Below are 20,337 nucleotides of genomic sequence, written 5' to 3'. Positions count from 1 at the left end.
CTGATTGGTTAATATCCAAAAAGGAACACAAATTATTTCTGTATAACCTGGTTTGGTATGGGGACACCCCCCCCCTGACAACCAGCTGAATCATCTGTATCCATACAATCCTCTTATTTCCAGTCCTCGGGATTCATGGAAAATTCCAGATTTAATAAATGCACCTTTAACTTAACAATAATTCGATCTTACCACATGTAAACAAACACCTATGCATCAGTTTTTACCTCCCCTCGCTTCCCATCACTTTCGTTACTTCCGTTACTAAGGTTGTATTATTGAGCGGCAAATTTGAACTAGGCCTAATAAAAAGCATCGAAATTTTACACCCTTAGTTATTTAATGATTTTAAAATTAAATTATAAGGAATGACTCTAATTCTTGGCCAAATTATTCGAGTATAACCTGGTTTGGGTCAGTTTACGCTGTTTTATAATCCGCTTCGCGGATTATAAAGCGTAAACTGACCCAAACCAGGTTATACTCGAATAATTTGGCCAAGAATTAGAGTCATTCCTAAAATAGATACAAGTTCTTGAAATAAAATTGAATTATCATTCATCATGTTTAGATTTGAAGGGGCAGGATTGATGGATGTTTATGAATATAGTTTCAAAGTTTTTTGGGTTTTTTTTTTTTTTTGAAAACCTCCAAAAGTAATGGTTATGGTAATGCATTACTTTGCTAAAGTAATGGTAATGTAATACATTACTTTAAGAAATTAGAGTAATGGTAATGTAATGCATTGCTTTTCAGTGTAATTCGCCCCAAGCCTGTTATATATATATAATTATGTATATACACCTTCACCTTTTAATTCAAGGTTATATTAACTTTAAGGACAATAACGTTGTTTTAGATACACTTATCGTATACAATTAATTGAACCTTCCTCCACGAAACAGAATCATATGTAGATATTAGGCCTTTTTTAATGTAATTTTTTTGCCCTTAAAGATGATATCATATATCCGTTATCTACCAATGATCAATAATTAACAATCGTGGTAATCGATATTTTTGTTATCTTAATTGTAACAATCAGATCATTTAAGAAAATAATTGCAATTTTTTCGGTGAAACTGACTTTCCAAAGATGTCTCCACAGACGAAAATAGATAGGGTTGTAATAGACAGCATAATGTCTGTATTTAAAGATAATTAAACAAAATGCATCATCAAACATTGCTCAAATGACAATTCTCACGAAAACTGGACTCAGGAGATTAAATTCATTAGACCCATATCTATGCTGTATTGAGTTTGTATTATTTACATCCAAATTATCCGACAGTTCTATTGAATAACGTCAATCATAAAAGGCCTTTTGGGAAACACTTCCACCTGCCTGACGTCATGGTTTTGAAGTCTATGTCATGCAGTTTGAATTAATAGTCATCGATTTGTCTCTTAAACGCTATTTTATTTTATGCAGGAAAGCAGTTGTTTCAATATACAGCTAAAATAAAATTGAGTTATCGTTTGTTCCGGCTTGAGAGCACGATTTTAACCACTTGTGTAGGTATTGAATTATTTTTGATCACGAAACATAACAGAACATATAAAGGAATTTAATACATATCATAACATTTTCACACCAAACTGGTACTCAGTATTTGTTTTAGAATTGTAGAATTTTGCAAGATAAACGAGGGTTTCAAATTCAAAGTCTGTATGAATAATACTGTGATATGAATGATACTGTATGAGTAATACTGTATTTAATTAAGGAATAATTGCAGATTGCTGTTGTAAGATTGCAATCGACCAAAAAGCACATGTTAATTTTGTAAGCGGCTTATGCAATATCAGGACTGTTTCATCCTTTTTAAATCAAATAAAGAAGACGCATATTCCTTATGATTTTGTAATCAAATTTCAAATCATGTCTTTTTCAAGATGTCCCACCTAGATTTGATTTAGAAGTAAACCTTGCCTATTGACGTCATACAATCTCATTATGAAGATATAATCTAAACTTTACTGTTTTCATTTGTTTTTTTACAAACCACTGGCAAGTATATATAAACTGAAATATCAGTTTCCAATATGAAATATTGTATAAAGTGTTTCATAACCTGTTAAGTATATATATAAATCTAAAATTGACTTGGTGATCGTAAAATTACTGAACTATAAAATTATTTCTTTACTTAAAATGATAGAATGTACTTGTACCGAAGAAATCATATACTTTTATATAATAAAGATTTTTTTTTCTTGACTGCGGTATTTGTTTTGTAAATGAAATGCCCGGTATACCTCTGGTTCCGTGCTAAGAGAGAGAGAGAGAGAGAGAGAGAGAGAGAGAGAGAGAGAGAGGATGTGGGATAAATTTGAATCACGTTTTGACAAAAGCTCCTGGGTTTCAGCAAAGTAGAAGACACAATAAGTGTATGAAAAATTTCTTTAAAAGGAAAATTAAAAAAAAAAAAAAAAAAAAAGAGGAAAATTTCACCTACCTTGCAGTATATATATATTGTTTTGTAACCCTACAAGATAGATACTGATTAACTATAAACTTGTGAAAAGACACTTTGATTGCCTTTTTTGAAATACAATAATTAAAGGATACGAATTGGAGGAACATTGATCGTAAAAATCATGAAATGGTATCTGCTTACCTGTTCACACAGATCCAAACCCAAGCAAACTATTTATGTAGTCTATTAAAAGAGAAATAGTACTGAAAGAGAATATATTCTTTCTACCATTTTTAGCTGCCAATCCTGAGAGATATTTGTACATATATTTTGTCAATTTATTACACTTTAAGCAACATAAAATATGGAAGCAGGGATTGTTGTTGTCCAGAGCCTGATGTACTAAGAAATAGAATTCTCTGTAGCGTCTTTCGACATGTTTGAGGAAGTAAAGGAGGACTATTTTGTAGAATTAATGGAATGGTCAGCAGTGACAGGAACAAAATACACGTCTCATTTTTCAAAAAGTTATTGAAATATATTCCATGATTAGTTTCCGGTAGTTGCATTAAATGACAATTTGACGGAAAATTAAATATTATATATTAATAGGTATATATGAGTCTTGTTCAGAGTCAACATTTTGCAAATGCTATGGTCGTTACCATGACCTTATTTGCGATAACAGCCTGCCGCTGGGTCGAATACTGACTGACGTTTTTCATACTTATTGTAAGGCCATTTTCTTAACGCCGTTAAGCTGATCAAGACAAAGGGCGTACTGCTGGAGTGACTGGTCAACACGGGATGCTTACTCCTCCATGGTATCTGATCCCATCAATGGTGGTTCAAGAGGTCTATGTATGGCGTGGGACAGGTGTATTTTTATTTTGGTGCTACTCGGACAAGAGTATTTCATGGATTTTATTTCTGCAAAATATAATAAAACCAACTAAAAATTGAATCTAATGTTGTTGATCCGACTTAAACATTTCCAAGCCTTTTTTTTCTTAACTGACGTCCTCCATGCTAACATTTCAATACGTTAATTCATGTTTTATTATGACATTTTCCTAAAAGGACTAAAGTATTTACCATTTATATGTTTTCTAAAGTCTGTCTGCTCCATTTCCCGTAAAGGAGAAATCCTAGCGAGAATGTGCTTGGAATACAATGGGAGTAAATTGAATGGCCCATATGAATAAATGAATGTTTCTTCAGATATTCTAGCTAAATTATTCCAAAATTTCAAATTAAACTATTCCAAAATTTCAAATTAAACTATTTCATTCTTGGTATAGATAAATGAAAAAAAAAAAAGAAAAGGTTTGAACAGACATCCAGAGTATAATGGCGAGTTTTATTATGGGAGTCCAACTGATTTTAACATTGAAGGAAAATGTATTATACTCATGTAACTTGCTAAGTGGAAGTTTTTCATTGCTAGATAAAATTATAAAAAATATTAAAATCTCTTTTAACTGATATATCAATATCTTTGGTAATCAAAACTATGTATTTGAACACCACAAAGTGCAATCAGAAATAATAATTACATTGCACAGTATAGAACAATAGCAAAAAAGACTTGTTTTATAACTTGCTTTCATGTCTTTATCTAATCACGCATGCTCAGCTGATGGAAAAAATGGAATTTCCTGATCCAATAAATGTTTATTTATGAACACTAAAGATCCATTCTTCTCCCTTTATAGTGAACTCATCCAGCTAAAATTTGTTTGCTTTAATCCCATCAGAACATTGCTTGTAAATCAGTTGTTAAATGTATTGTGAATATTTAATTGGCGCCATAGAAAGACAAAAGGTATACTCGTAGTTTTGTTAAGATATAGATTCGTTTGACTTTTTTATTGAATTGTAAATTTAAAGAGCTCAATAATGCTTCAGTTTCTGTAGATCCTGATCTTTTTGATAATTTCAAGATTAACAGTAAGTATTTTGATAGGTTATCTCGGTACTCCTGGTTTCTACAAATTAAAATACGGTCAGGTTAAAAATACTCCATAAATAATTTTTCACTATTGCTACCATGATTGAGGAATAATGGTCTATAAATCTATGTTTACTGGCTCAAATGGCATGTAAAACTACACTTCCAAAATTAAAAAAAGAGTGATCGATATCTATTTAATGTAATAGGAATATAAACAATAAAACAAATCTTGCAGAACAGTGGCCTAACTCGTTCTTATCTGATTTATGGCCTTATTTTCACGATCGACGTAACGATATAAAAATGGCTGCAGCACGAAATACTACCTCTTCTTGTTTTAAAAAACAATATTTTCATGAAATATGAACTACGTCATGAGAAGAAACCCGACCTCTTGTACTGACTGAGGTTCTACTATTTTAGGCATAAACTATTGTTAGGAAATAAGTTAGCAGATAAAAATATACAAATATTTTAATTTTTAATTTCGACTAACCGATTACAGATTATCCAACCGATTACTATCGTTCCGGTCGTCTGTGTGGAGCAGTGGTTAGAGTGTTTGCTCTAGAGTCGCGTAGCAAGAAGATGATGGTCTTTCGAACCAAGATCAGGTGTCACTGTGGGTGCTTGCACTAAAAAGATCCCTCACTGCTCAATGGCCCCCATTGTCTAGTATAGGTCTAAAATTTGAAGCCCTCCAACAGCAAGTGGTGGCGTCTCAATATGTGTGAACATTTCTTAAAAGGGACGTTAAACACAAACAAACCATCGTTTCGACCGAGTAACCTCTTACAAATTGACATCACTAATACATCCAATATCTTGAATATCTTAGAAATTGAAAATATTCTGCACCCATGGTTCATGAACTAAGCATCTGACAAAGTATGCAAAGAATGTCATAGTCCTGACAATTTGAAGGCCAAATAAAACAGATGATTCTCACGCTTTTTGAATGAATCCATATCATTTACTAACTTATCGTTACATATTTAGTCTTTAGTCACAGGATTAACGATTAATAAAAACTTTGAGTGTATTTGAACACATACAACTAATTCTGTAGAAATATTAAACATTTTCTTGTAGTCAATTTACTTTCTACAGATTATCTCTGAAGTTTTATCAGTATATATTGTTGTGTTTTTTTTTTAATCCTGGACAAAACTTTACTTTAACTCTTGTCTCTCTAGTTTATGCACCAAAACTCCTGCATTTCGAACTAGGAGGTAAAGTTTGATTCCTTTGTTGTAAAATTCAAGATATTTTTTTTTTGTATTTTTTTCAGAGAAGATAGATATAAAGTCATGAACCTAACTTACGGTTAATGGTTAATAAAAGGAAGATGCCTCTAACAGACTGTTCTTATTATCCTTTCCATGATTTAATTCTTCTTGCATTCTTTGAATAGCCAAGGAATAAAGAATCGTCAAACATGAAGAGTGAATATTTACAACCAAATGAAAGCATATTAATGTTGTTCTAATAGCATGAAACGAAAATGTAGTTTTCGAATTATTTTAATTATGAAGATTTAGTACACAATTGATGGCTTATTTCTCTCATTTAAATGATGTCCACATGGTAACTTCAGCATGGGATAAAACGTTTTAAGAAATGATTGTCACAGATAAGTTTCTTGATGATACATCCATTTACCAAGTAGAAGCATAAGTTCATAAGTAATAACATAACATAGGCCTTTCAACTGCCGCTGGGGTTCGATGAAAAGAACAATAACCCGTTACCGGAACTTGTTTTCGGCGAGTCCGAGGAAGCTAACTGTTTTTAAGCATGTCAAATTTTAGCATTTCCAAAGTGTTCCTTCACTGTCAGCGGAATCCAGTGTTTTTAAAATTTAGCTCAAATGTTTAACTTATTTATCATGTAGTTACCGACACTTCACAATAATATATGTTAAATTTTTAATAAAAATAGAAAGTGAAATCCATCCCTCTTCTTAATTTTGACCTGATTTAATTTTTATACTTGATGGTTCTTCTTCGTGCTTAGTGAAAAGAATAATATAATTTATTGTTGCATTTAATTGTAGAAATATATATCTTTATAGATGAAGCACAACAATGCACACACAAAAAACATGGCATTATATTTTCTTCTTCATAACAACTGTCGGATAGAGTTAAAAATCTTGAATATAGTCCATTCCCCATTCATTGATCCCGTTATTTCAGGTATAGAGTGAAGACATTCTCCTTGTTTTGGTCAATCCTTTTGTGTACCAAAGAATATAAGGAACCCTTTTGTGAACATAACAATACCAATTGAAGCAGCCTATATGTCATTCCTATAAACGATAACTCAAAAATCGGCACTTTGTTGATCGTTTTTTACACTTGAGTTACCTGTCCTTAAAACACAACATCTTACAAATCAAATATTAATAATTAATTTTTTTATTATTTAATTAAAGGTATGTATAGTTTATAATCTTCTTTTGAGAATTTCATGTACCTACAAATCTATCTATCAACTGTTTTTTTACCATATTTGCCTATTGAAAAATTAGTTGAAAGGCCTACATAACATAGTACTCCGATGAGGAAAAGAAGAACTGCCGATTTTTACTTTTCCCAATAATGTATTCTCTCTTTGGGAGACCGGTGCTTTTATTTGATTGTAATTAATTAATCTGATCCGACATGGAAATAGAACTTGCTAACTTTGATTTTTCTGTGTTGTAAAGTACTTAAGTTTGCTCGCATAATTGCAATCAAATTTCAAGAACTTTAAATGTATTGTGATCCCGCATTTCAGATGAAGCAATCTTTTCTGAATTTCAAGAATTACTCCTGTTCACAAAATTGATATAACGAATAATGGCTGCCTATATTTTGAATTTTGCTACATGTTTCCAAACTCTTTGAAGGTTTCATAAGTTAGCAGAGATGTTTTTCCGATTTTAATTAATGATTGATGATTTTTATATATTCAGCTCACACATTGCACCTACAAGTAGTTAAAACATCCATCTTTGCCATCAATTTAATTGCTCCATATCCCATGACTTCCATACAAGTAATCTAAATGCATTAAAACGTAAAAATTATGCATATTGTTTAATTCATTTTGGTTTTTGATCTTAACCTAAAGCTCTCAGATCACTTAAATGTCAATAAAAGCTATGTTTGTAGCTTTTGTCGTTGAATGTTGATAAAGTTAATTAATAAGGATAAGTATAAAAGTAAATTGATAAGCCCAAGAATTGTATTTTGCAAGAATTATAAATAAAATCATAAGGGTGTTTATTCTACTCTGAAAGACATAAATCTGTCCAGGAATTAAAGGCAGATGATCTTTCAATCTTCTTTGGACCAGTGCTTTTTTCAATCGAAATTCCAAGCCTTCAATTTATCACCAATTTTTTACGGAAATAGCTAGGACTATCTCTCGGGCTGAGAAAGACTTTTGAAACTGAATTAAGATGACGAAGGAGATAGGCAGCAGGCAATCAAAAACTGTTTCCTGTGTAATACAAGTAGACCATCTTCCAATAGACATCTTAATATGTGTTCGATTATCCACCAGATCTCATTTTTCTACCGAAAGACAATGGCTTCAATATTTTACAAAATATCTTCAAGAACACTGGATTGTCAATGAGACTGACTCAGGTATAATAAGACGGAAAATACATTTATTTTAAGGCTATACACCACTGGGACTCAAACCTTAATTGTGTACAGTAATACAGCAATTACCAATAGGAGAGGGTAAGGACAAGTAACAATTGAGGAAATTTCCCTTGAAGATTAAACAGAATGGAAAGGATGATATTTACTAATTTTTACTTCACATTTTATTCATGCATGTACGCCTGTTATCAAAGTTACAACAATGTAACTTTATTACACAACAATTTAATTTCAGGAATCTTATTTGTTTCACAGGGGTGTCATTAAGAAGATGGGCGAATGCCACTAACTCAATCGGATAGAAGTCAAATTCATTTTTTGGACTTAGTATCTAATACAAGAATATCAGCTGTCTCGTTTAAAGTCATCATTTCGTTAATTCTATGGTCGATACAATGACCTTGTCAGCAAATACAGTTTATCATTGAGTCAAATGCTGACCGACGTTTTTTATACTAATTGTTAGGCCATTATTTACACACTGAATTGTCGACGGAGTTTTCCGTTATTTCCCGATCATGACAAGGTGCACATGGCTGGTGTGACCGGTCGGCAGGGGATGCTCACTCCTCCATGGCACCTGATCCCACCTCTGATGTTTGGAGGTCCGTGTTTGCCCTGCTCCTATTTCGTATTGTTTAATGGACTTTTGAGCTTGAATACTGTTCGTTATCTCCATATATTTCACACAATGTTTTTATCATTAAAAGATATGAAATTTTACGAAAGAATACTATTTTACAGATTTTTTCCCCTTTCAAATTATTAATGATAAAAAAAAAACTCAATTGCATTGCTTTTCAAAACCGTCTGTGGAAAACAAGGACAATATGCTTCTTAAAGTCAATGACCAAAGCAGAGTGAGTTGACTATTTATACGTACTAATATTACTAAGCTGTTTGAATTTTATTATCGATAAAATTATTGATTACCTAATTAATATTTAATTTTTCAAATTAAAAAAATAATCCGTGGAGATCGTTATCAATTGTGCAACGAATTTGACTGTCTTTTCTGTTATTTTATTAGGCTCATCATCAAATGAACTTTAAATAATATGCAAATTCGTTTAAGTACCTTTACTCTTTTGAAGTTGTAACCCAAAAGTTACATGAACATATGACATTTTTCGATTGTCTTAAGTGTTTCAGGCATAGAGAAGCCATGCACAAGAAGCAGTTATGAGGAATATCTTTATAGGAGTAGCAAAATAATTTAATATAGTGTAGCTATCCATGTTGTACTTTTATCAGTGTAGAAATTTTTCGAAAGAATTTTCTTTGCTCATTCAGAAATAAAACATGAAAATTCAAAATTCGGATGAAATATGGTCATATTTTTAATGAAATCAAGAGGGCTTATTATGTGTAGATGCAAAATAATGCATGCTAAAACGCAGTACTTAGGAAACGAATTATCAGTTAAAATCGGCTTACAAGTTAATAAAGTCATGAAATGAGTGATGGGTGCTTTACTGTTGCGGATCTTTTAAAACAGAGTAACTCGGTAAGAAAAAAATGAAAATACTGACAAAAGAGCCTATGCTACTGAAACAATCGTTAACAAACGATATGTTGGGATGTATAGAAAGTTTTTTTATGGGTATGGCGTCAGACTGTGTGTGAAATGTATAGGTAGAGTATTTTTAGGAAACTCATTACGTTGTTTTGACGCTACAATCTTCGCATATCAACAAAATAATTACTTTTACATATGATATTGTGTTGATCTTGAATTTCTTGATTATATCAAAGATTGACTCCTCCGTCCGCAAACTTTTCGGACCTCCCTCGGATATGTCTCCCAACTGATTTGGTGTGCAAAGCACATTCTGAGTACGACCAACTTTCAAACCGACGCAGGTTTCTGAAAAATAAGTTAATGTTACAGGGCTTTCAACAGTATCGTTTAGATGGTCGTTATAATTACCTTATTTGCAAATACATCCTATCGTTGTCCATTTTTGACTAGTATGTTTCATACCGTCCAGTGCTAATATTCCATTGTTTTTATTCTAGTTTTGACCACTGAATACTCCGTTTAGCTGGTCATACATTTGGCTCTCGGAGGGTGTGACCGGTAAACCTCGGACACTCAATTCTTTTAGACACCTGTTCTCTACTCTTGTATTTCCAGGTATCCGTATTTATTTTTTTTACCTGTACTTTAAAATTAGAATCAGGTTAACCAAGTATATGAGACAACGGATATATACATGTATCTGCAACAACCATTAGCCTCTGAGTTTTTGTTCCGACGTTATAGTTTCAGGAAAATAAAACAAGCACATTCTCAATCATTTACTTTCCTTCTTTATATTAGCTATATCTTTGATTGTTATAATAACTCCGTTTAAAACATGAAATTCATTTTTTTTTATTCTTAGACAATTTACGCTATCTAAATATACATATATTTGATAAAACATTAAAACAACCATAAAACTATTGGAGCAATAGATTTGTCCATACACAGTATTGATTAAGCATTGTTCTAAATCATAGTCTTCTATCTGATATGTATAAAAATCATTTGCATCATTTTGCTCAAATATCATTATGATGATAAATAACCTTAAAAACACATATATTTGTAAGAGATGACAGGACATACAATAATGCAATGTAATCTTCGTCATGGTCATTTCTAATGTGAAGTGCATTTACGTTTACTAATGAAGAGTAAATTTACGATAAGATATATGAGACAAAATAAAACCAAAGAAACAAAAGTTAATCTTTTTCTAAATATTCCATGTCTTCTTTCTTCAGAAAACCTTTCAGACAATCTATCGAGTACTTCCAAAGGGCCTCTTGCTTCTGCTGGTCTCTAAAATTTAAATTTAATTTTGTATTTTGATAAGTGATTTTAATTTTATTTCGTGTATTATTGTCATCTGCATATGGAGTTTATGTCTCAAGTGATTCGATACGCAGGAGCATGCTCTATGCAGAAACTATTTTAAGATCGAGGCAAACTATTGACAAATAAGTTGATGATACGAGGATATCAGCATTACTGTTCTATGTTTACATTTCACAAATTCTGTGGTAGATACACTTGAAAGTAAACATAATTAATCATTAAGAAACCATTTTAAGATCGAGGCAAACTATTGACAAATAGGTTGATGATATAAGGATATCAGCATTACTGTTCTACGTCTACATTTATCAAATTCTGTGGTAGGTACAATGACCTTGTAAGTAAACATAATTAATCATTAAGTCGAATATTGACTGATGTTTTTCATAAGAATTATTAGGCCATAATTTTCACACTGAATTTTCTACGGATTTTCCCGTTTGCCCAGTGATGACAAGGAGCATACAGCGGGTGTGACGGGCCAACAGGAATGCTAACTCCTCCATGGCACCTGATCTACCTCTAATGTTTATTTGATTGATTGCTTGTTTGTTTTTTTAAGGTCTGTGTTTGCTCTGCTCAAAAATTGTATTGTTCCTATGGATTTCTGATCTTGATTACCGTTCGTATCACAGACTACTGTTTCTTCAATAAAAATAGGAGCTCAGAAATTTTCATATCTTGTGATTAGTAACCAACAAAATTAACAACAAAATCACTCTAATTCTACAACATAAATACTCTAAAAAGGATGCTGGAGTTCCTCATTGACAAAATCTATGTAGTCTATGGAGATCAAGTCTTCCAATGAACTGGTATTCGGTCGGGCACTAATTGTATTCCTTTATTAGCAAATCTGTTTTGTATTCCTATGATACAGAACTTACTTAGAAACTTCTACAAGAGAAGAAGAAGAAAAGACTTGCTGTGGCCCTCATATCGACGTTCAGATATATCGACAACGTTTTGTCAATTAAGGAGGAATGCTACACCAAAATTTGATTTAATGAATAACATCCCTTTTGAAACTAAGGTGTCAGCATTGAAAGACTGAAATTAGCTCTTTATTATTCTTTTTTTTTCAGAGAAAATGAAAAATTGTTTTATTTGCAAATAAGATGCTTTAGGGTTTAAATTTGATGTAAATATATGCCTTATATGAATATCAAATAAAACATGTCAGTAATGGTCAGAGAGACCTTTCATTAAAAAAATATTTATGAAAATAAAACATATTTTCTTTCAAGTTTTTAAACCTACGAGAAAAAACATCAAGAAAAATGTCACAGCTATTAAGGATATGTTAGCCAATCTTATTTTCAAAAATGAAATTGCGAAATTCAAGAGAAATTAATTATTTTAAAATTTGGACCGATCCCGATTAAAATTAAACCGATCCTAGTTTAAATCACTACAAAATAAATAAAATAAAAATTTAAAGTTTTTTTTTAAAATTCATTTGCCGCTGAGATATCTATTTGATGTAAAGTTCAACTGTTTTGAAAACCATATTATACCCAAGCAACGTAGTATTCCTGCAAAATTGTTATTTACGTCCATTTAATATGATTCTGGTTGAGATTCAGTTTAATTTTGATCTGGATTGGTCAAAAATTTAAAATATTTTAATTTCCTTAATATTTCGCAATTTCATTTCAATTTCTTTTTAAAATATGATTATCTAACATATCTTCCCTTGCTATGACTTATTTCTTAAAGATTTCATCCATAGATTTATAAACTTTAAAAATATTCAAAATAATGTGTTTTATGTTCATAAAGAATTTAATTTTAAAAAAAAAATATTAAAATGTCTTTCTGACTTTTCTTGACATGTTTTATTAGATATCATATCAGGCATCAAATTTTAAACCCCAAAACATCTTATTTGCAAATATTTGCAAATAATTTTCAAATAAAACAATTTTTACAGTTTCTCTGGAAAATGCGGAAAAAAACTTATAGAATAATAAAGAGCTGAAACCAGTCTTCAATGTTGAATGCTTAGTCTAAAATATTCATCAAATAAAATTTTGGATTAGCATTCCTCCTTAACAATAATGACTTTTATTCTTAAGTCGACTTGATATATCCCAGTGAACTCAAAATTAAAAGCACCACAGAGTCTGCTAAGTCTGTTTCATATTTGTATGTTTAACTGACTCTAGAAGTTAACAGACAACTTACAACTAAGTTATATGATAGACGGGATATATAATATACTATATATAGAACTATATATGATTAGGGCCAACTGACAACTAAATTCTAGGACAGACAAGATCACTTCAGCTTTTCCGTCATCAACTTCTCTTAATTATGTAGTAATATTCCCCTGTCAGCTACATATGGTATTTATGTCTACCAACTTGTTTGATACTCAAGAGCATGCTCTGAGTATTATCAGCTTTTAAACCGAGGCAGGCTACTGACAGGTAAGTTGATGTTAAAGGGATTTCAGCAACCTCGTGTAAGGTCAGCATTTCGTAATTTCTATGGTCGTTATAATGACTTTTTGCAAAACAACCTATCACTGGGTCGTATTTTGACTGACATGTTTCATACCAGTCGCTAGGCCTTTGTTTTTATACCAAATTTGACTATGGAATATTCCCTCTTCTTGATCAATACATAGGGCTCACGGCGGGTATTACAGGTCGACAAGGAATGCTTACTCTTAGGCACCTATCCCACCTCTGGAATTTCCAGGGGTCCGTGTTTTACATCCTGTTCACAGATTTGTTTTTTTTTAGGTTGTTTCTTTTTAGATCAAACTCCGTTTGTTATCTTCACCTTTTTGATTTCTTACATTGCATTTTATATACAATATGGCATTGGTTTTAAACTGTGAATTTGATATGTGTTGTTGAAACATTCAACAACAGAATTATGATACATTATTTAAGTTTCAATTCGTAGCTTGCTGCACTCTGTTAATTCAAGGCAAAATGGTTGTTTTGCTTAATTAATGATGTTAATTTACCACTTTGCAAATACCTTGCCAGACTGTTTGCTTGAGTTATTTTCATGTCAATAAAATATGCATCTCTCGTGTCTTTGAATTTTGGGTTGATTGCTGCGGTGATTAATGTTTTAGCGCCTTCGAATGGAGTTTTTGTCTTACCTGTAAACAGATGTACAAGTAAAGTAAATTAACTAAGTACAAATCGACACACTTTATAATCCAGCTTGTTTTATTACCTGGGTTATTTTCACATCGTATTATTTTTTTCCTTTCGAACTTGCAAACAATTAACCCTATTCTGAATCCACCAAAAACAGCTGATATAGTGCTGTTTTCTTCGAATTTGCCGCACTTTAAATTTCGCCCAATTGGAACTAGGGCAAAAGGAGCGAAAATAAAACGAAAAGGGCGAATTTGTTTTCTGTATTATCATATAAATATTTATTGTTTTTAATACAATAAATTTCCTTGGGCTTAAGATATTTTCTATTAAAATTTCTTTTCCTAGATCAGTGAGCAGTAGTATTAAAGGTATTATATATACACATACATACCAACTGCTTTTGATAACTGAAAGAACACTCTCCAGAGCTGTAATTCTGTAAAACTCCTGCTGATTTCTGTTTCAACAATACCTGGATGTATACAGTTGACCGTCACATTGGTATTCTGTAGTCTTCGGTTTAAAGAATACATCTGCATGATCTACAGCAGGAAAAGAACTTCTTAATAAACTATAAAATGTTATAATCTAACGTTGTTCTAGCTGCATTTGCCGTCGCTTTATACAACAAGGTAAAGGCGTATATGTATGTTGTTAAAAAGTTCATTTATGAAAAGTCTTAAAATTAAGCTCTCGTTTGTTGAAAAAGATCCCATACTGAAATCATTGTCTTAGACTACAACTGTGAGGTAATCATTAATATTTTGTGGCTTGATTTAACATGAAAATTGATAAAACTTTATTATTCATATTTTTCACTTTTTTTTAAAGTTTACTCTGTGAATTTTACAAGAAACTAACTAGCAAAGACTGATAATGTATTTGGTGGCCATACCTGGTAAAGCTTAGAATTTCCGTAATACAACAGTCTCTTGAAGTTTTCCTTTGTGTGATGCTTTCCTTGTGCTTTCTCCAAATCAAAGCTAGCAGCTCGGTGTGCCTCACTGGACACTAAAACAAGGCGACAGTCGTCACCTGAGCCCAGCATTACAGGTAGCAATTTGGAAATCAACAGAAAGTGTCCCAGGTAATTAACCTACAGGAGGGGAACAAGTAAATATTGACTTTGGCTACTCTTTAAAAAACTGAATCTGCGAGAAATATAATTTTATTTTTTTTAATGATATCCAATTTTTCTTAATATAACAATCAAAATTTCATACGTAACCTGAAACATGATTTCATAGCCATCTTCCGTGTACTCTGAAAGAATATTTTGATATTACTTTTTTATAAAAAATATTATTTCAGATAATCACAAAACAAGTAGGGGAAATTTGTTTCAAAATACATATTAAGATATAACTCTACCTTGCTCATGTAGAGCAATTCCTGCATTGCAAATTAACAGGTGCAATTTGTTTTCCTTTTCTTTAAAGTTGTTTATGAAGCTTTCCACAGATTTGAGCGATGCAAGGTCTAGAGCCATGAATTCCACAGCCAGAGTCTCACTAGAACAAAGTCCAGGCGTACCTTTGGTCTTCTCTTCTCTAAACTCTTTCTGCATTTTCTCAATAGCCTATATAAACGGAAAGATATTCTCTTTTTCTAAACTTTCATTATACATCTTGTGAGAATTCTCCTCCTTCCCTACATTATACAAGTTGTATGATATATTTTGTCAAGCTTACTCTCTGTGCACGTTCTTCAGATCTGCAGGCGATGATTACTCTTGCCCCCATCATGGCTATCCATTTGGCTGTTTCATATCCAATACCTAGAGAAGATAAAAAGCACAGAGCAATTGTCTCCCAGATTATATAAAAGAATTTAATTGATATTTTTTTCTATCACGTACATTTTCTACCACTGTGCTATTTGAATGAAACTTGTAAGGTTTATTTACATTTCCTTCAAACCATTGCAATCGTTGCGAAATTAATATCGTTACTTGCAGTTCAACTATTTTAATGTTTTTTAAATGATATTTTCTTCTAAAATATCCTTTAAGTGTTTTATTACCCTGGAAAAAATATTCATTTGAAAATAATAATTTTTTTTATGTGAAAATACTCAAAAATAAGTTTCGCATGATACGATGAAAAAATACTGCTCACAAATGAAACAGGCTTTGGGTAAGTTTCTGAGTTCTAGAGATTTTAAAAGAATTAAATGGAATATTTGAGAAAATACATAACAAAAAACGATAAATGATAAATGGTAGAACAATATTAATAAAAGCGAGAGGTATATAGTACTCTCTGTTCAGTTTCAATCAAAATAGTTTTTTCTGCTTATTTGTGACTGTCTTGAATATCATACACTTCTTGACCCAAGAACCAAACTGTTTGCCCGAGTTCTTTAAGCCGAAGGCAAACAGTTTGGTTAGAGGGTCCTTTTTTGTTAAACCTTTTACTATTTATCTTCCATATCTTGCGCTGGCTTCCATGTATGCGAAACTTTATGTAAATTTTGTTTACCGCACTGGACGGATTTAACTCGTTCAATTCCGTAACTGTAACATCAACGCATGCAAATAAGATGTAGCTGATCCCGCCTACAGAGTGACGTAAAAACCGTCATAGCGACCCACTATCTCATTGACAGGTCCAATAACTTAGAGTCCAGCATCGTTTTTTTTTTTTGGTTTTTTTGTTTTTTTTTTTTTGTTTTTTGTTTGTTTGTTGTTGTTTGTTTGTTTGTTTGTTTGTTGTTGTTTTTTTGACCGCTCAGTAAAACATTGGTAAGTTACACTTCTTTTTTAGTGTAGATTTATATAGGAAAAGATTTTTAAAGGTAAACCAATCTTATATCTTAACTGATAACAACATGTTTGTTGTAGATCGCCCGTTGAATCATCCGATGTTGCTTTATCATTAAGCAGCTCTAGTCGGAACTATATATTATTTTCTCCCTCCCATCGAACCAAAGTTTGCATTAGCAAGTCTAGAGTAATCTAGGAAGTCAATCTATTCATCCGGGAGTACTCGACTATATAGCTAGTATTTACAGTCATTCTACGATAAAAGGACCAATACATGAAAAAAAATTATTTCAAATAGTCTGTTGCATGATATAATTATCTCATGGATTACTGTACTTAAAAAAAAAGAATTATCCACAAATTTAGTATCGTAATTTTTCACAGCAATTTTGATATGTCAGTGGTTAAAATATAATGTTACGGGAGTTAATGCTTAAACAGAACTTTATATTAATTATTGTTGAAATTTTGAATTTGACTTATTTTTTGTTTTCTGATGTTGAGGATAAAGCATTATTTTTAAAGTCTGGTAAGAATCTGATATTAGGTTAAAATTTCGAGGGAAAAATCAGTAAGGAAGTTAATTGTTACGGAAGTTAATTTTCAGTTATAAAAGTTTGAATTTTCAGCATTAGATCACAGGCACTTGGGAGCTGGACCTCCCCCCCCCCCTCCTTTTCTTTTTTTTCTTTTTTAAATCTTGGCTCGACACGCCTTTTTCCTATTTTTGTACTCTAATGTGCACTACCAAATATCGATAATGTAACTCTTTTGTCACAATAAGATGTTTTTAAAAATACATCGTTTTCGACTGATACATATCTTTTAAAGTATAAATATTATGTTAAAAAGCAATATAAAGAATTGTTAATTGGATAAGTTTTTGTAGAAGGACTCTTTATGATACTCTAACATTATTATTTCGTTAATAAATCAGATTATCTGACCGAAACTGAACAACGGTCAATAAGATCTAGTGCCTTGATGAACTCTCACTCCTCACTCTGACCAAAGTGCATCCAAACATCAAGACTGAGCAAATTTTTCAAAAAGTTTCAACTTTCATCACACTAACATGGTTGCAATTAGATTCTATATGGTGTTTATAATAATCAAGTGATATATTTTGTTTCTGATCATATCAACTCGTGAATAGCATCTTAGATATTTACACATGTATGACTATGACTGTGTTTTGAGTATTTGACTTTCCCACTACCCTTGATATCATGGAAACAAATCATCTCCTTTGACAAGCTCTAGGACTGCTCTTCCCCTCCAAAACACTTCAAGTTGATAGAAAAATTCCGACAACAGAGATTCGTTGGTTGTAGGCCAAAAAGTTCCTATACACCTGTACAAAGTCTTTTCCTCCAGATAGCCGTTCATTACAATTAATAGCTCTGACCGAACGTAAACCTACATTTAAATTTACGTCTTTAGTGAGTTTCCATACTACACTTTAAGTGTTTATTTTGTATTTCTAGTTATATGTTAACCGACATGGGTGTATCATTCATCCGTGAGTAATAATAAAAATTCGTGCATTATTCTGAAACTAAGGCATGCTATCTTTACATGTATCTGAATCAAGTGATTTCATCATGCAGTTACTCTCAGGTCACACCTACCCGTATTTCCGCCGGTGACTAGAACTACCCGATCAGTGGTTAGTGAAACCTGAGGCAGCGATTCTGATCCTCCCATGATGAACCTTAAAGCATCTTATCAAGTCCAATTTCAGAAGGGGGATACTGAGTGTTCTAAATATTTACATTCTGTTTACTCAGATTGTATAGTCAATAGTGTTTACATCCGGATGATTTTCTATGGTGACCCGTTATCACCTGAAGTGTCTCTTCTTAAAAACAACAAGTTTTATTCATATTTCTTTATGAAATGAATTATATAGCCTAAAAACTCTAGAATTTTTTTTCGTTGATTCCTTTGCAAAGAACAGAAAGAGAAGTGATTAGTTTTCATAAAGATGACTAAATTAATAATGGATACAGATCTTTAAATAACAAAATTTCATGAAGATAATGCACTTCACGGCTCATAGAAAATTTAGAAATAAATGAGAGATTCAGTGCATAAATGATAAATTAATCCATTGTTTTAATGTCTAACCATTCAAATTTTAAAATCTTTGTTAGTGTTGAAGATTAATTAGACGTAATCAACAAATAAAATTTATAGAGAAATTATTGATGTTTCGATGCCAATACGATGATATAGCCTCCTATAAGGTGTACGATTTTCACCGCGTACGAAGTGTATGGCACGCCGATTGCTTCAAAATTATTTTCTGCACGACCTAAAACAAAAATTACACGAGTAAGTAAAAACTTACACAAAGTGAGGAAAATATATACGAACCTATTGAAATTTACACAAACTATAGAAAAACTGCACAATCAACAAAATATTTACACGATATAGTGAGGAAATTACACAAACGTAAAAAGGAAAACTGCACGAGTGAGAATACATCGACATAATATGCTACGCATCCTCATTGCGCACATTTCATTAATATTCATTAGAGAACAGTTCAATGTGGTTTGGATGCTTGAAACATACTATTAAATTTTTACAAAAGGAGGAGTAACGTGTTGGTAATCTTTTTAAAAAAGATTCTTTTAAAATTCCGCTAGACTCTCAAGAATATATGTACAACGTATATTAATGTAGATAAATTGACAGGCACACAGTCTTAAACTTGTAGTATATGAACAACCCCGAATAAAAAAACATTCTTCACAGATACTTGTATAGATAATGTAAAAAAAGGGGGATGCATATTACCAGTTGTGTGTTTAATTGTTGGATTTTTTTAAAGTATGTCATTCCTCTATATAGCAATTTCTTTTGAAAGTTTAAAACAATGACATTTAGGCCTAAATAAAAATAAATAAAAACATGTGATATAATACAGGAGAGTTAACAACAAATCAAACTCTTCTCCTCCACCACCTACTGTGTGTACTTTTGGTAATAATCAAGGATGTGCATGCGTGACCTTTTCATACAGAGATCCTTCCCTGCTGGTTCTGGAACGAAAGACACATGTACGCTACTCGATTTATAGCTATTTGACACACCAATAATACCTTTTGATTAAAGATTATATTACTAGCAATTCATAATTTTTTTTTTTTTTGAAGCAATGTTGCGATCATCTGGGTTGTGGAATTTGACCGAAAACTTTTTGGAAGTCAACAGTAAAGAAAATCGAGCAAATATTAATTGTGCAACTTAAATTTTAATATTGAAACGCATATCTCACTTTTTGGTATATGTATGTAACAAAGTACATGTAGTACATGTAGTCTTAACTTTTGAGCAACGTGTGGTGATTTCATAAAAACTCCACGAAAATGTAGAAAAAATATACAGTCGTTTTACTTATGTAAATTAAAGTTTAATTTACGTTGTTTTTAATGTATCGGCGGTAGTCTATTTTGAATAGTTGAAATGCATATAAAGGAGTTAAGAAAATTAAATTTTAAAGTTATAAAATACAGGCAAGTAGTATCGTTT

The 20,337-nt window shown here is 31.7% G+C and overlaps 1 protein-coding gene across 1 annotated transcript; it reads right to left on the bottom strand.

Annotated features, from left to right (window-relative positions):
* Positions 1 to 10,410: 10,410 nt before the first annotated feature.
* On the bottom strand, positions 10,411 to 18,563 carry LOC133186022 (retinol dehydrogenase 14-like). Its single transcript, XM_061321302.1, has 8 exons — positions 18,426 to 18,563; positions 15,722 to 15,807; positions 15,402 to 15,609; positions 15,259 to 15,293; positions 14,926 to 15,126; positions 14,422 to 14,572; positions 13,900 to 14,026; positions 10,411 to 10,866 (listed from the first exon to the last, which is right to left on the bottom strand). The coding sequence occupies exons 1-8, from the start codon at positions 18,499 to 18,501 to the stop codon at positions 10,770 to 10,772; spliced, it is 981 nt and encodes a 326-aa protein (XP_061177286.1). The 5' UTR covers positions 18,502 to 18,563; the 3' UTR covers positions 10,411 to 10,769.
* Between the last annotated feature and the right edge of the window lie 1,774 nt (positions 18,564 to 20,337).

The sequence above is a fragment of the Saccostrea echinata genome, unplaced genomic scaffold (assembly GCF_033153115.1).
Source record: "Saccostrea echinata isolate AGI-Se365-2 ecotype Australia unplaced genomic scaffold, CSIRO_AGI_Sech_v1 ptg000012l, whole genome shotgun sequence".
Taxonomy (NCBI): Eukaryota; Metazoa; Mollusca; class Bivalvia; order Ostreida; family Ostreidae; genus Saccostrea; species Saccostrea echinata.
This window is presented reverse-complemented; position numbering and strand designations above follow the sequence as displayed.

Bases quoted from the DNA above. Each gene is read 5' to 3' on its own strand.
- LOC133186022 (XM_061321302.1), bottom strand. From the start codon at position 18,501: ATGGGAGGATCAGAATCGCTGCCTCAGGTTTCACTAACCACTGATCGG. The intron at 15,294-15,401 runs GTAGAGTTATAT...ATATTCTTTCAG, and splicing joins AATTGCTCTACATGAGCAAG to AGTACACGGAAGATGGCTAT. The intron at 10,867-13,899 runs GTATTTGCAAAG...TTTAAATTTTAG, and splicing joins CAAGCAAACAGTCTGGCAAG to AGACCAGCAGAAGCAAGAGG.